Consider the following 14620-nt stretch of genomic DNA (forward strand, 5'->3'; position numbering starts at 1 on the left):
ATATGATCATTTTTTTTCCAAGAAAATTTTCTGTTGTTTTATGACTTTTAGGCATTTTATTTTCTATTTTAATTTTTAAAACATTTTTATTTTGGGGGGGGCTGGCCAGTAAGGAGATCTGAACCCTTGACCTTGGTATTAGCAGCACCATGCTCTAACCAAATGAGCTAACTGGCCAACCTGTTAGCCATTTTAAAACAGACAATTTTTTTTACTAATCCAAGTGCCACTAGATTTATAAATATAAATCTGTGGTTTTGGAGCATTCCTTGCTCAGTGCTTTTAAGTATTTGAAATCAAGATAACATGGGAAAATTTTGAAGTGTAAGAGTTATCCAGTGTTTAATGAACTTATATTTTACTTCTGTTTAATTATACCCTGCAGTCAGGTGCCACTCTTTGTGCAAATTCATCACAAATGGCGAAGAATGTATGTGGGAGAATGTCAAGGTCCTGGTGTCCGAACTGATTTCGAAATGGTTCATCTTCGAAAAGTACCAAATCAGTACACTCATTTATCAGGTCTGCTGGATATCTTCAAATCAAAGATTGTGAGTTGCCTTTGATATTTTTAATCTTATCTGGGATCCAGATAAAAGTTGTGATTTGGTAATTTTATCGAGTGTATAGAAGCATTTCTCTGTTGGTAATGTACATTAATTGTTCAGAAGAAAGCTTTGACTACATAAATTACTCCTGTATGTTTAAAGAAACAAAATATCCAATTAGATTTTTAGTGTACTAATGCTAAAGAAACAACTGATTTTTTTGTTTGTTCGGTCTGTTAACATTTATTGACTGTGTTATCTCCGCTACTCCTTGTCCTCTAAAGTAATGTTGCCAATCTTACCAGCCTATTGGCCTTCAGGTAGCTGCTTGTTTGGGGCTTTGACTATGATCTCTTTGAGGTCTGAACACTTTGGGTTCTGAATTACCTTTTTTTTTTTCCCCAGTCTTCATTTGATTTGATATTTAGGGTTAATCTGACTTATATCTTGTGACTGAGAGAAATAGGGCTAAATAGGATGTGCTGAATACATCCTTTTGTTCTGTAAAAACACTGTCTCAGAGATATGGAGGACTTGCCTATACTGCCCTGGGGAAAAAACAGGATTTAAGTTGAGGAGCTGTTTGTGAATACTTCTAGAGAAGACAGCAAAGCCAGACAAGCAAGTAGTGGAGGGGATCCTTCACTTAGAGAAATATTACCCTTAGGTTATAAGGGTGCTGATTTAAGTTTGGGGTATTTTAAGTGCTAAAGGTGACACCATCTCACAAGTTTGCATTGACAAACTTGATTAATAAACTAATATCATGTTTTTTTTTTTTTTAATTTTATTTTGTCGATATACATTGTGGCTGATTATTGCTCCCCATCACCAAAACCTCCCTCCCTTCTCCCTCCCCCCTCCCCCCAACAATGTCCTTTCTGTTTGCTTGTCATATCAACTTCAAGTAATTGTGGTTGTTATATCTTCTTCCACCCCACCCCACCCCGGGGGGGGTGTGTGTGTGTGTGTGTGTGTGTGTGTGTGTGTGTGTGTGTGTGTGTGTGTGTGTGTGTGTGTGTGTGTGTGTGTGTGTGTGTGTGTGTGTGTGTGTGTGTGTGTGTGTGTGTGTGTGTGTGTGTGTGTGTGTGTGTGTGTGTGTGTGTGTGTGTGTGTGAATTTATATGTTAATTTTTAGCTCCCACCAATAAGTGAGAACATGTGGTATTTCTCTTTGCCTGACTTGTTTCACTTAATATAATTCTCTCAAGGTCCATCCATGTTGTTGCAAATGGCAGTATTTCATTCGTTTTTATAGCTGAGTAGTATTCCATTGTGTAGATGTACCACATTTTCCGTATCCACTCATCTGATGATGGGCATTTGGGCTGGTTCCAACTCTTGGCTATTGTAAAGAGTGCTGCGATGAACATTGGGGAACAGGTATACCTTCGACTTGATGATTTCCATTCCTCTGGGTATATTCCCAACAGTGGGATAGCTGGGTTGTATGGTAGATCTATCTGCAATTGTTTGAGGAACCTCCATACCATTTTCCATAGAGGCTGCACCATTTTGCAGTCCCACCGACAATGTATGAGAGTTCCTTTTTCTCCGCAACCTCACCAGCATTTATCATTCAGAGTCTTTTGGATTTTAGCCATCCTAACTGGGGTTAGATGGTATCTCAATGTGGTTTTGATTTGCATTTCCCGGATGCTGAGTGATGTTGAGCATTTTTTCATATGTCTGTTGGCCATTTGTATATCTTCCTTAGAGAAATGCCTACTTAGCTCTTTTGCCCATTTTTTAATTGGTTTGCTTGTTTTCTTCTTGTAAAGTTGTTTGAGTTCCTTATATATTCTGGATATTAATCCTTTGTCAGATGTATATTTTGCAAATATTTTCTCCCACTCTATTGGTTGTCTTTTAACTCTTTTAATTGTTTCTTTTGCTGTGCAGAAGCTTTTTAGTTTGATATAATCCTATTTGTTTATTTTTCCTTTGGTTGCCCATGCTTTTGGGGTTGTATTCATGAAGTCTGTGTCCAGTCCTATTTCCTGAAGTGTTTCTCCTATGTTTTCTTTAAGAAGTTTTATTGTTTCAGGGTGTATATTTAAATCCTTAATCCATTTTGAGTTGATTTTAGTATATGGTGCGAGGTATGGATCTAGTTTCATTCTCCTGCATATGGATATCCAGTTATCCCAGCACCATTTGCTGAAGAGGCCGTCCCTTTCCCAGTGAATAGGCTTGGTGCCTTTGTCAAAGATCAGATGGCAGTAAGTGTGTGGGTTGATTTCTGGATTCTCTATTCTATTCCATTGGTCAGTGTGTCTGTTTTTATGCCAGTACCATACTGTTTTGGTTATTATAGCTTTGTAGTATAGCTTAAAGTCAGGTAGTGTTATGCCTCCAGCTTTATTTTTTTTTGCTCAGCATTGCTTTGGCTATGTGTGGTCTTTTATTGTTCCATATAAATGTCTGGATAGTTTTTTCCATTTCTGAGAAAAATGTCTTTGGGATTTTGATGGGGATTGCATTGAATTTGTATATCACTTTGGGTAGTATGGACATTTTCACTATGTTGATTCTTCAATCCAAGAGCATGGGATATCTTTACATCTTCTTGTATCCTCTCTAATTTCTCTCAGCAGTGGTTTGTAGTTCTCATTATAGAGATTTTTCACCTCCTTGGTTAACTCAATTCCTAAGTATTTTATTTTTTTGGTGGCTATTGTAAATGGGCAGGCTTTCTTGATTTCTCGTTCTGCATGTTCACTATTGGAGAAAAGAAATGCTACTGATTTTTGTGTGTTGATTTTGTATCCTGCTACTGTGCTGAAATCATTTATCAATTCCAACAGTTTTTTTTATAGAGGTTTTAGGCTGTTCGATATATAGGATCATGTCATCTGCAAACAGGGACAGTTTGACTTCATCTTTTCCAATCTGGATGCCCTTTATTTCCTTCTCTTCTCTGATTGCTCTGGTTAGTACTTCCAACACTATGTTGAATAGGAGTGTTGAGAGTGGGCATCCTTGTCTAGTTCCTGTTCTTAAAGGAAAAGCTTTCAGCTTTTCCCCATTCAGGATGATATTGGCAGTGGGTTTGGCAGATATGGCTTTAATTATGTTGAGATACTTTCCCTCTATACCTAACTTATAGAGGGTCTTTGTCATGAATGAGTGCTGAACTTTATCAAATGCTTTTTCAGCATCTATAGAGATGATCATATGGTCCTTGTGTTTGAGTTTATTAATATGGTGTATCACATTTATTGATTTGCGTATGTTGAACCAACCTTGCATCCCTGGGATGAATCCCACTTGATCGTGATGAATAATTTTACGTATGTGTTGCTGTATTCTGTTTGCTAGTATTTTAGTGAGGATTTTTGCATCTATATTCATCAAGGATATCGGCCTGTAGTTTTCTTTTTTGGTTATATCTTTAATATCATGTATTTTCTGATGTGATGCATTAAGTAGGATATATTATTCCTTGTGTGGCATTCCTGCCAAAATGTTTAACATGAATTAAAATGGGAGGAAACAATCACATACTTCCAAAATGAGCCATATTCTGGAAAGTAACTGACTCTTCAAGATGTCAGTATCATAGGCAAAATAAAGGCTGGGAGCTGTTTAGATTTAAGGAGACTACAGGACATGACAACTAAATGTATTACATGATTCTTGATTGGATCATTGATCAAAACAAAATAGTCATTAAGGACACAATTCGGACAGTTGGGACAATTTTAATATGAACTATGTATTGGAAAATAGTCTCAGTGTTAAATTTCCTGAATGTGATAATTGTATTATGATTACATAGGATAATGTCCTTGTTCTTAGGAATTAGATGCTAAAGTATTTAGGGGTGAATTGTCATGATGCTTACAACCTGTTTCAGCCAAAAATACTTCATATATAAAATATGTGTGTGTGGCAAAGGGTTAATAATTGGTGAATTTGATAAAAGTTATATGGGTGTTTATTGTACTAGTTTTTCAATCTTTCTGAAGGTTTGAAAATTAATTAAAAAAGAAAAAAGTTAAAAATGCTGAATTTTCTTTCTTAATAGATGTCATTTGTTAGAAAGACATTTAGGATTAGAACTTAATCAGAAAAATATGTTTTCAGTGTTGAGACCTAAATAGGATAGTGGTAGGATTATCATCACCACCCAGATAAAACCGTTTGACATTTTAAAAAAGTAATGCCTGTGCCAGGTTTAGCAAATTAAAGTAAAAGCTTCCTTTTACCCCTCATTCCCTCTCCTCAAAATAACTACTGTTAGCTGTTTCTTGTGATTATCTCCATTAAAAAATCATAGAAGTATATATTTTAGAGATTTCCATACATACGTAATTTTCTTTTGAAAAACTTTTTCGGCTCTGAAATGCCTCAAGTACTGCTTAATGCTACATGTAGTATTTTGGGAAATTTTTGGAAAAGGCAAGTATGTGTTAATATCTATTCCATTAGTTTGTCTTCTGTTATCAGAAGTCTTTGATTATATTTAAAATTTTTAGATTCAATTTCTGGTCAGATGCAAATATTAATACTTTATTCCTTCTTCTTATGAAAAAATTAACAGTACTTTTGAGTCTTGTTTCACTCCTCTGTGTAGCTCAACTTCTCTTTTTTGAAACTAGAACTACCCTGATATGTATAGCCTGACTTAGATTTTGGATATTTACCATTTTATTTTTTTAAAAAGTGTTTTTAACCAGTTTATCACACCAGCTGTCAAAACTAACAAAACTCATTTATTTTTCTTATGTGAAACATCTTTCAAAATTGATTTGAGAAGAATTGAACTTAAAATAATTGAAATCTGATTTAGGTGCTTTAGAGGTTTTACATAGTTAAAACTACCCAATATGTGACTCTCCTCTACTGTCTTTATAAAGCTATTGTTATAAAAATTACTTTTTAACATCTACTTCACATGATTCAGAGCACTCACCCTTCACTGGCAGTTTATTTCATTTTCACAGATATCTAATTATTAGAAAAGGCTTCCTTTTGGGGGACCCAGTTTTTTGTTTGCTTATTAATATTTTATTGATGACAAAAGAACTTAAAACAAATTGACCAAAAATCAGAAGTTACATTGCCTTGGTGCAGATGCCCTTTGATTTGTGAAATGTAGAGTAACTGCAGCTAGGAAGGCAAAGGACAAAGCAAGGTCCCAAAGCAGAGGCAAAACGTTCCAGCCCCACTGGATGGGTGGCTGCACAAGGGTTCGTGGCGGACACCTACCCACATCTGTGCCTCTATGCTGAGGTGCCCAGTTTTGCCATTTGGAGTCACAGAAAATTTAAGTTTAAATTCTCTTCTTCCACAAGTCTCTAAATATTTGAAAACTCACATCACAGTTGTCTTCTCTTTTTCAGTTTAAACTTTCCTAGTTTTTTCAGATGTACTTTATATTTCATCGTTTTATATTCTGATTGTTGATTTGCATATCTGACTTTTAGAACTATATTTTTTCATGTTTTGGAAAATTTTGTTTGTAGGCTCATTTTGAATGGTAGTTTTATTTTTAATTTTTGCCTTTTTCATCCATCCTAACGATTTCACAATTTTGTGGTTGCTGCCTACTTGCAAAATATTTCAGAACTAGGTCTTCAAATGGTATTTGGAGCCTCTTGCTCTGTGATGATACTTTGGGGTTTTGCATATCTAGTTTTATTAGTCCTTTTTGTGTTGCTATAATAGAATACCTGAGACTGGGTGATTTATAAAGAAAAACGAAATTTATTGCTTACAGTTTCTGAGGCTGGGAAGTCCAAAGTCCATCTGGTGGTGGCGACAGTGACCCAGAGGTCTCATACTGCAAGATGGTGGAGCGGAGAGAGAGCAAGAGAGAGAAAGACAGACAATCCTCTTCTTTTAAAGTCCTCAGAACCATGCCCCTGCCACCATTTTTAATCCATTCACTACTGCACGGTCCTACAATCCAATCACCTCTTTAATGCTCCACCTTTCAATTACCATAATAGGATTTCCCAACCTCTTAACAGTCACAGCAGGGGCTAAGTTTCTTATACATAAAACTTGGGAGACAATTCAAGCCTCAGTGAGTTTTGGGGGGACATAATTGAATCCACTACATTAGTCTTAGAATCTTGGATTGCTTGATCACCATATGGGAGTGAGTGGGGTTTTTTTTCTCCTCACATAATAATTCTCCCCAGGCCCATACCAAGTAGAAGTGCCTTGCCCCAGCATTTGGCTTATGCAGAGAGTCTTACAATTCTCTCTCTCTGGACAGAGTCTTTTTAGTGCCATTTAATGCAGTCTGCAGTCCTATGCTGTCACTGCCTTCTTTTACACCTGGAGCTCAGCAGGTGTGTGCTTTGAGCCCCACTTGTCCCTTTGGGTTTTCTGTGCCTTTCTAGAGTCCACAAGATATTTCTGTTGTTTTTCATCCTAGCTGTTTCTTTTTGTCTGTCTCTTTCTATACTTAATACATTGCTATGTGACTGGAGCAGAGATGATGTATCAAAGTGACCTTGTTATGGCTTCCAGACCATGTGCACCTTGTAATAAATAGATAAATACTCATTTGTTATCTGGACATGACTAAAAAGTTGATATATTGACCAGCTAAACTCTTACTTTTACTTGTCTAGGACACAGCAGCTCAAAATTAAATTAGCTTTTTTTTTTTTTGGCTGGGGGGTTGGAGAGGGGGGCAGCTATCTTATATTGTGACTTCAGATTGAGTTTATATTCAGTTAAAGCTACCAGTGACATTTATATGTGCTGCTGCTGTGCTAAATGTCACTTACTATTTTGCTACTCCGAGTGTGGTTTCCTGACTGGGAGCATCAGCAACACCTAGAAATGGATTAGATATGCAGATAGTATTGAATCTGCATTTTCACAAGTTCCCTAGTGATTCATATACACAATTAAGTCCTATTCCACTTTAGTGTACATTAAACATTATGAAGGGAAGCTGAGATCATAAGGTGTTTGAATGATAGTATTAATTTTTATGATTTTTAGTGAATTTAAATATAAATCTGAGTTTTCTTTTAACTGAATCATTAACATAATCTATTTTTCAGGAATAACCATTTGTTTGTCTTAGTCTAAAATTCTGGTTAAATATTCAAGACTGGCTTTAAGTTTATTTTCATTTAAAGGAAAGAAGAGACATCATCTCTCCAAACCTAATCTTACATTTTATAGTAACTTTACTTTATTTAAAAAGTGAATCACCTTTTTTTCACATTTATGTCTGAAGTAAATAGTAAAAAACGTATTTTATAATTAAAATTGTAAAAAATATTTTCAAAAAACATTTTGCTTAATAGAATTTAATATCATTTTTCCAGGTAGTAATTTAAGCCTTTAAAGTAATTTGCTCTTTGGCATTGTTTTTTTTTTTTTAAGTTACACAACCTTTTCATCAAATGAAAATATTTGTGGAAGCAATATGCAGAAATTGTGGAAATCTCCTGTACATTACAAATACATGGACAAATATATAGTGATTTTGGGGAGGGGAGTTTACTTTTCCATTTTTTAAAACCAGTTCTAACATTCGCCAGTACTGTTCTTTACTGTATGATCTTTCTTTTTGACCATCCTTGACTCACCTCTTGAGTTTGTGAGCTGTGAGAATTTCTTCTATGAAAGTGATTTACTAAATTCTGCATCTTTGCTCCAATAACTTCAGTGACTTATTTTTCTTTGTAATGGCATACTATTATCTAACACTATAATCTGAAAATCTAGGTTTCATAAAGATAGTATTTTATCCATTCCATAAATTTGAAATTTTGATGTTCAATTTAATACAAAAAGGGTACCAGCACTTACATGGTATCGTCTTTGCATCTCTTTCCTAGGGATGTCCTTTAACTCCACTGCCTCCAGTTAGTATTGCTATTCGATTTACCTATGTACTTCAGGATTGGCAGCAGTATTTTTGGCCTCAACAACCTCCAGGTGAGATCATTTAGAACTATATTTAACTTATTGAATATAAACGGAAAATAAAATATACACAAAAAATTGAAATTACTTAACAGTGTTTCAAGTGCTTTACATTAAAAATATTTGTAATTCATTATAAATGTAGTATTGCTGATTTCATTGCCTTAATAATTTTTTTGTCTTAAGGAAAAGCTGTAGGTTTTCTAGAGACAGTATTACTTTATATTGGACAGTCTGTCTTTGAAAGCTGATATTATTTATAAGGCAACTCTTGCTATGGAACATCATAAACTATAAAATTACTACTTAGAGTATGATTAAAACGTCTGTTTTTAGAATATAATATGAGAAGCTACCCTCATAAGCTGAGAACAGACATGCAGAAAACTTTATAGAGAATAGTTTGAAGAAGAGGGCTAAAGCAGAGAAGAAAAATATGTTTATATACGTACACATATGGGGAAAATTGATAGAATATGTTACTTTAACTTGGCGTTTTATAAAAATGTAATCAAAATCAGTTTGCTTGCTTGGCCATTGATAAATAATTCATTCAACAATCACTAATTATTAGCCTTTAATAGGCCAGGTTGTGCCAAAGACAGAAATATGAACAACACATTTACCTAAGATAGAAAATCTCAGCCTGATAGATATATATCTTATTTAAGTGAGTTTTGATTTCTTGGTGTTACTTTCACATATGAGTGTAATTATATTCAACCTTGTCTAATTAGAAATTTTTAATACAAACTGATAAATAATTACATGGATTTTACTAGGTTGAAAACATTTTTGTCTACCTCCCCCAAAGAAATATAAAATAATATCTTTTACTGTTTATTTTTCTTCCAGGTAGTTGGTTATTTATAGGATTGAAAGTGATAATTAGTATGCATGGGATATCAAAATTAAAATTAGATTCTTAGCTTTTGGCAGTTATATGTACTGCCACCATTTTATTTTATAAACTACTGAATAATTTTAAACTCTAATTTTCAGTGAAAGAACCACATCCAAACTACAGCAAAGGAAAATAAAAGCTAAACTTTATAGATTTGTATTAGAAGAAAGACTCAGATGTTTGCACTGGTAGTTTTAGTTCCCAGACAACAATAACTACTGGACAATTTGTAGTCCACTTATAGTTAGAAATTTCAATTCCTACCCTTCTTTTTCTTTTTTCCAAGGCTACTCTATTATTAAGCAATTTTAAAGACTTTCCAAGGTGATGTTGGTTTGCTGATGATCTAAGAAGGAGCCCAAAAGCCAGAATCTTAGCCTTATAATTCTGATTGCCAGTAAGGTCTTTATTAATGTTCTAATTGCCAAGTTTTTGTAATGGGTATAAAAATATTAACCTTCTCCCTTAGTAGATTGAAGGTCATATAAATTCTTAACGTTTTCTCTTATAAGGGGAAGGGGCTGAACATGTAATGTTATATTGGCCAGACACTTCTTGGCATTTTATATCCTATTTTGTGTAATTCTCATTTACCTATGAAATGGATATTATTATCTTTCTTACAGATGTAAGTTTCTCAAAGAATGTAAGTTACTGGCCCAAGGTCACATGGTCAACAAGTGATAAAATTCATCTTCAAACTCTAGTCAAACACCAAAGCCCATGCTCTATTCATTCCATAATGTTGCTTCTTAACTTTTAATTCTGTTAAAATTTTTGTACAGTTACAGTTTAGTATAATATTTAATTTAATTTACAAAAATGTGCTTATTGTAAATTTTAAAGCTCTTCAAAAATTCACATTTTGTAATAAAGCTGGTCATTGTGATCTTTATTATTGTAAGCATTCTTTAGATGGAAAAATGGAATGAATGGACTCAAATTTACAGAATCAAGTAATTGAGCCGTTTTTAGTGACTAATTTTAATAATTTAGTTAGGGTGTAGATAATTGTCAGAAGTGGTTTTACAAAATCTGGGGCGCATTCATAATTTAATGGTAGACGTTAATTTTAGAAATTCCTAGTGTAGTGTGAATAATTAAAAACCACCATCTGTATTCTTTTCAAAAGAAATCCTTTTGATGTCTTTTAGAAGTGTTTATTACTTCCTTGGGCGGGGGGTGGAACTAAGAGGAGGGGTAATTTACCCTCTAAATTCTCCTCCAGTCTCAGAGACCATTTATAATGGAAAGAAGATCTTTTCCTAAACTTTAAATGTTTTTATCTATCAACCAAAATGTAATTTTATTAATAATGACAAGTTTGCTAATTTGCTATTAGAAATTGACAGGAAAACTGATGAATGTAGGTTGGTGATTAGATTTTTAATGCTTGGATAATATTTCTTTTAAATTATATTAATCACATTCTTAGAAAATAATTTACAGTAATATTGTTTTGAGTAATATTTAAGGAGTATTTCAGAAGGGTAAAATTTAGAATTGATGGCTTGAATGAAACACTGGATATATAAGAAATAAGTGTGTCCTTTTACTGTAACATACTTGGGGAAGGGCAAAGTCTTTAATACTTGACTGTGTGTGCTCTAACTTGCTATATGTCCTCAGTTATAAACACTTTTAAAGCTACAATTTTCTGAAGGACTTAACCTAAGTAGATTAGATTCTTATTTCTCTATTTTTTCCAAATAATGGAAAATTATTTCTTTTGTTTAGACATAGATGCCCTTGTAGGAGGAGAAGTTGGAGGTCTGGAGTTTGGCAAGTTACCATTTGGTGCCTGTGAAGATCCTATTAGGTGAGAATTTCAACCTATTATTTGAATTATGGGGTTATTTTACTCTTTAAATTTATATTGATAATGATTTTACCATGTTTTCTGATACTGTAGCCTGCTGGAATCAATGTAGTACTGGAAATAGAGACCTGCACCTGCTTTCTTTATTTTATAATTTTACATGAAAACTTTCTAAAATTTAATATCCTTCTGTAATAAGAGTTTGGCAAACTGTGGCCTGCGGGCCAAATCTGGCCGGTAGCCTGTTTTTTTATGGCCAGTGAGTTCAGAATGGTTTTAAAAATTTTAAAAAGGGTTATAAAAGAAGACAAAGAAGAATATAACAGAGACTGTACATTGGCCCACAAAGCCTAAAATGTTTGTTCTCTGGCCCTTTGTAGAAAAAGTTTACCAACTCCTGATCTATAATATGATTTTTCAAAATTGAGATATAATTCACTTACCATTAAATTCACTATTTTAAAGTGTACAATTCAGTGGTATTTAGTATTTACGAAGTCTTGCAACCATCATCACTATCTAATTTAGGAATATTTAAATTACCTCAAAAAGAAACTTTTCACCTATCATTTCCCTCTAATCTTCCCAGCCCCTCCAGCCCTAGGCAAACACTAATCCACTTTCTATTTCCATGGATTTGCCTATTCTGGACATTTCATGTAAATGGAGTCAAATAATATGTGGCCTTTTGTGTCTGGCTTCTTTTACCAAGCATAATGTTTTCAAAGTTCATTCATGTTGTCATATGAATCAATACATCATTGCTTTTTATTGCTGTAAATATGCATTGTACGGATAATACCACATTTTGTGTATCCATTCATCAGTTGATGAGTTATTTACACTTATTGGCTCTTACATATAACATGATTTTTTAATGTTTGCAAAACATTAACTTCATATGGATGTGTTACCATTGCTAATAAACCAGTTTCCAGTTTATTGAATTATAAATAACACCACTTTTAACATACTTTTATTTCTCTAAGATATATTTCTAGAAGCATAATTGCTGAGTTAGGGTATATATGTACAGTATTGGAGCTTTTGGATATATTTTATGTTTTGTTTATTTTAGTGAACTCCATTTAGCAACTACATGGCCTCATCTGACTGAAGGGATTGTCGTGGATAATGATGTTTATTCGTAAGTATGTTAAGTACAGTACATTGAGATTTAAAACTTCAGTAGAATTAATGAACTGCCAAATGGTTAGCAATTTTCCTTTTTGTTTACATCAGTTTCTGATAAAATTGGTTGCCTTTCAATTTTTAAAGGTCACTTTTTAGACCAATTAATATCTTGTCAACCAAAGTAAATTAACCACCTGGTTGAGATATAAAACAAAGAGGATTTATTTGAGAATTCCTTAGACTGCAGTATAGGAGACATAGATTCAAGAGACTTTGAAAATGTGCTCCAGAGAACAAAGAGCAGTCTGGGTATTTAAAGGAAAAGACCCAAAAAGGAGTGGGTGGTTACAAAAGTTGTGATCGGTGCTAACATATGTCAAACAGCCTTGTCCATAAGGGATTGGTTGAAACAGTTTTTTGAGGCAGGCTTTAGTCAAGCACCTTCATTTGGCAGAAAGTAGCAAATAGCAGAATCATTAGCAGTTATTCATCTGGGAATTTGTGGCCCTCTGTTGCCTCCAAAGTTCCAGAATGTTCTCAGTTAAGACGTACCTAAATCTCAAGCTGAGATTGCCTCCTGGCTCCATTCTAGGTGCCCTGACCAAACTGACATCATTTTCCCTTGTCAGTCTACTAGAGGTGTGTTTTAGCTTGCTGATTTTGGAGATATGGTCCTTATTTCAGGAATAATGAACAATTTCAGTCTTCCATGTTTGAGCAGAGATGTCTCTAAGCAGTTTGGGATGCAGTGCATAATTCTGTTGAACTTTTCTTAGCTAGTAAGAAGCATTTCATGAAATGCTTTGAAGAGATGATGGTCAGAATGTATGGAAATAATATTTGATCACTAAATGTAAATAATAAAGCTTCCATGCCCTTTACTCCTGTATGGTGGAAATAACTTGACAACAGCAGGCTATCTAGGAAGAATGTGGAGAAAGGGAAAGGCAATTTTAGTATCTTTTCTTGCTTGATCCCCCGAGCAGTGAGAAATAGGACACGTTTTCTTTTCATAATTAATGTAAATCTATTGTAGTTGCTGATGGTGGAAGTAACATGAGTGCTCTTAATCAGATAATTTAGGTATAAAGAAGAAAATAAAGACTACTATTATCCCATTACTTAAAATGTAGCCAGTTAACATTTTGATGTATATCTTTTTAAAGTTTAAATTTATATACTAATTTGCTTTGTTCATTTAATATATTATTTTACGTCTTTTATGCCAACTAGTGTAGGTCTTTGTTGTCATTTTTTATTGCTGCTTAGTATTCCATTAAGTGAATGCACCGTAATCTGTTTAATTGAGAACACAGGGCACTTTTGATCTTGTGCACATTTTTTGTAGTCTCTTTTCTTATTAATGGTGGTATAAAGAACAGGTTATTTAAGATGATTATGCATACTTGCTTGTTTCTCATTCCTTTTTTTTTTTTTATTATTCCTAAAAAGTTATTCTCTCATTGAGTTCTCAGTGTATGTTGCCTGTTCACAGTCACTTTTATATGCAGTTTTTGATTATTTTGTTTTGATTTTGGTGTTTGCTTTTGTGGATTTTTTTTGTTTTTGTTTTTGTTTTTTTATTTTTTTTGGTCTAAGCACTTTGATTTCTTAAGATTTTATTTATTTACTACTTATTTAAGTGGCCTTGTGTATCTGGATAACAGGAAGTTTAAGGGAGGCAGAATGGATTGCTTGTCATTGTATATGTTTTCATTAGACTGCATTTTGATAAGTTCATAAATTTTAGAGATTTTTATAATTAGGATCTTATGTTTATTGTTTTGCTTTTTAGTGATTTGGATCCTATTCAAGCTCCCCATTGGTCTGTTAGAGTTCGAAAAGCTGATAATCCTCAGTGTTTGCTAGGTAAGGTTTATTATGTTCCTTTCCCAAAATACCACCAATCTGCTTATCTTCCAAATCGTGAACACTAAATACATTCTTGATACTTAATTTCAGCTATCAAAAAAAAGTTTTTTTAAACATTTGTGAACTCCTCAATTAGCACCATGTAGAAAAAAATCTTTGCCAACAGCTGTGAATTTTTTTTGAATAGTACTTGCAGGACTTCTGTCTTTCAGTTTTAGCTAGTCTGCGTCTTAGAGTTCTCCATTATTTTTTCATTATGTCAGTTTTAATTCTTTAAACTGAAATGATGTTTTAATGCTTTCATGTTACTCCCTTTCCTTCCTCCTGTGGCATAGTCTGCATCTTCTATTCTAGTTAGCGGTGTTCTTTTTGCCATTTGTCGTCCCTCTGGACCTGTGGTATATGATGGGGAGGAAGGGTGCTGATTTTGACAGTCTG

The 14620-nt window shown here is 33.8% G+C and overlaps 1 protein-coding gene across 1 annotated transcript in view; it reads left to right on the forward strand.

The window, feature by feature from the left end:
• RAB3GAP1 (RAB3 GTPase activating protein catalytic subunit 1) overlaps window positions 1-14620 on the forward strand; it is a 113564-nt gene that overhangs the window by 58762 nt on the left and 40182 nt on the right. The window contains exons 7-11 of the mRNA XM_063105943.1: window positions 386-551; window positions 8366-8465; window positions 11095-11176; window positions 12255-12323; window positions 14106-14179. Of these exons, the coding sequence (XP_062962013.1) occupies window positions 386-551; window positions 8366-8465; window positions 11095-11176; window positions 12255-12323; window positions 14106-14179 (491 nt within the window). The remainder of the gene's footprint in view (window positions 1-385; window positions 552-8365; window positions 8466-11094; window positions 11177-12254; window positions 12324-14105; window positions 14180-14620) is intronic.

Source organism: Cynocephalus volans, chromosome 1 (assembly GCF_027409185.1).
Source record: "Cynocephalus volans isolate mCynVol1 chromosome 1, mCynVol1.pri, whole genome shotgun sequence".
NCBI lineage: Eukaryota > Metazoa > Chordata > Mammalia > Dermoptera > Cynocephalidae > Cynocephalus > Cynocephalus volans.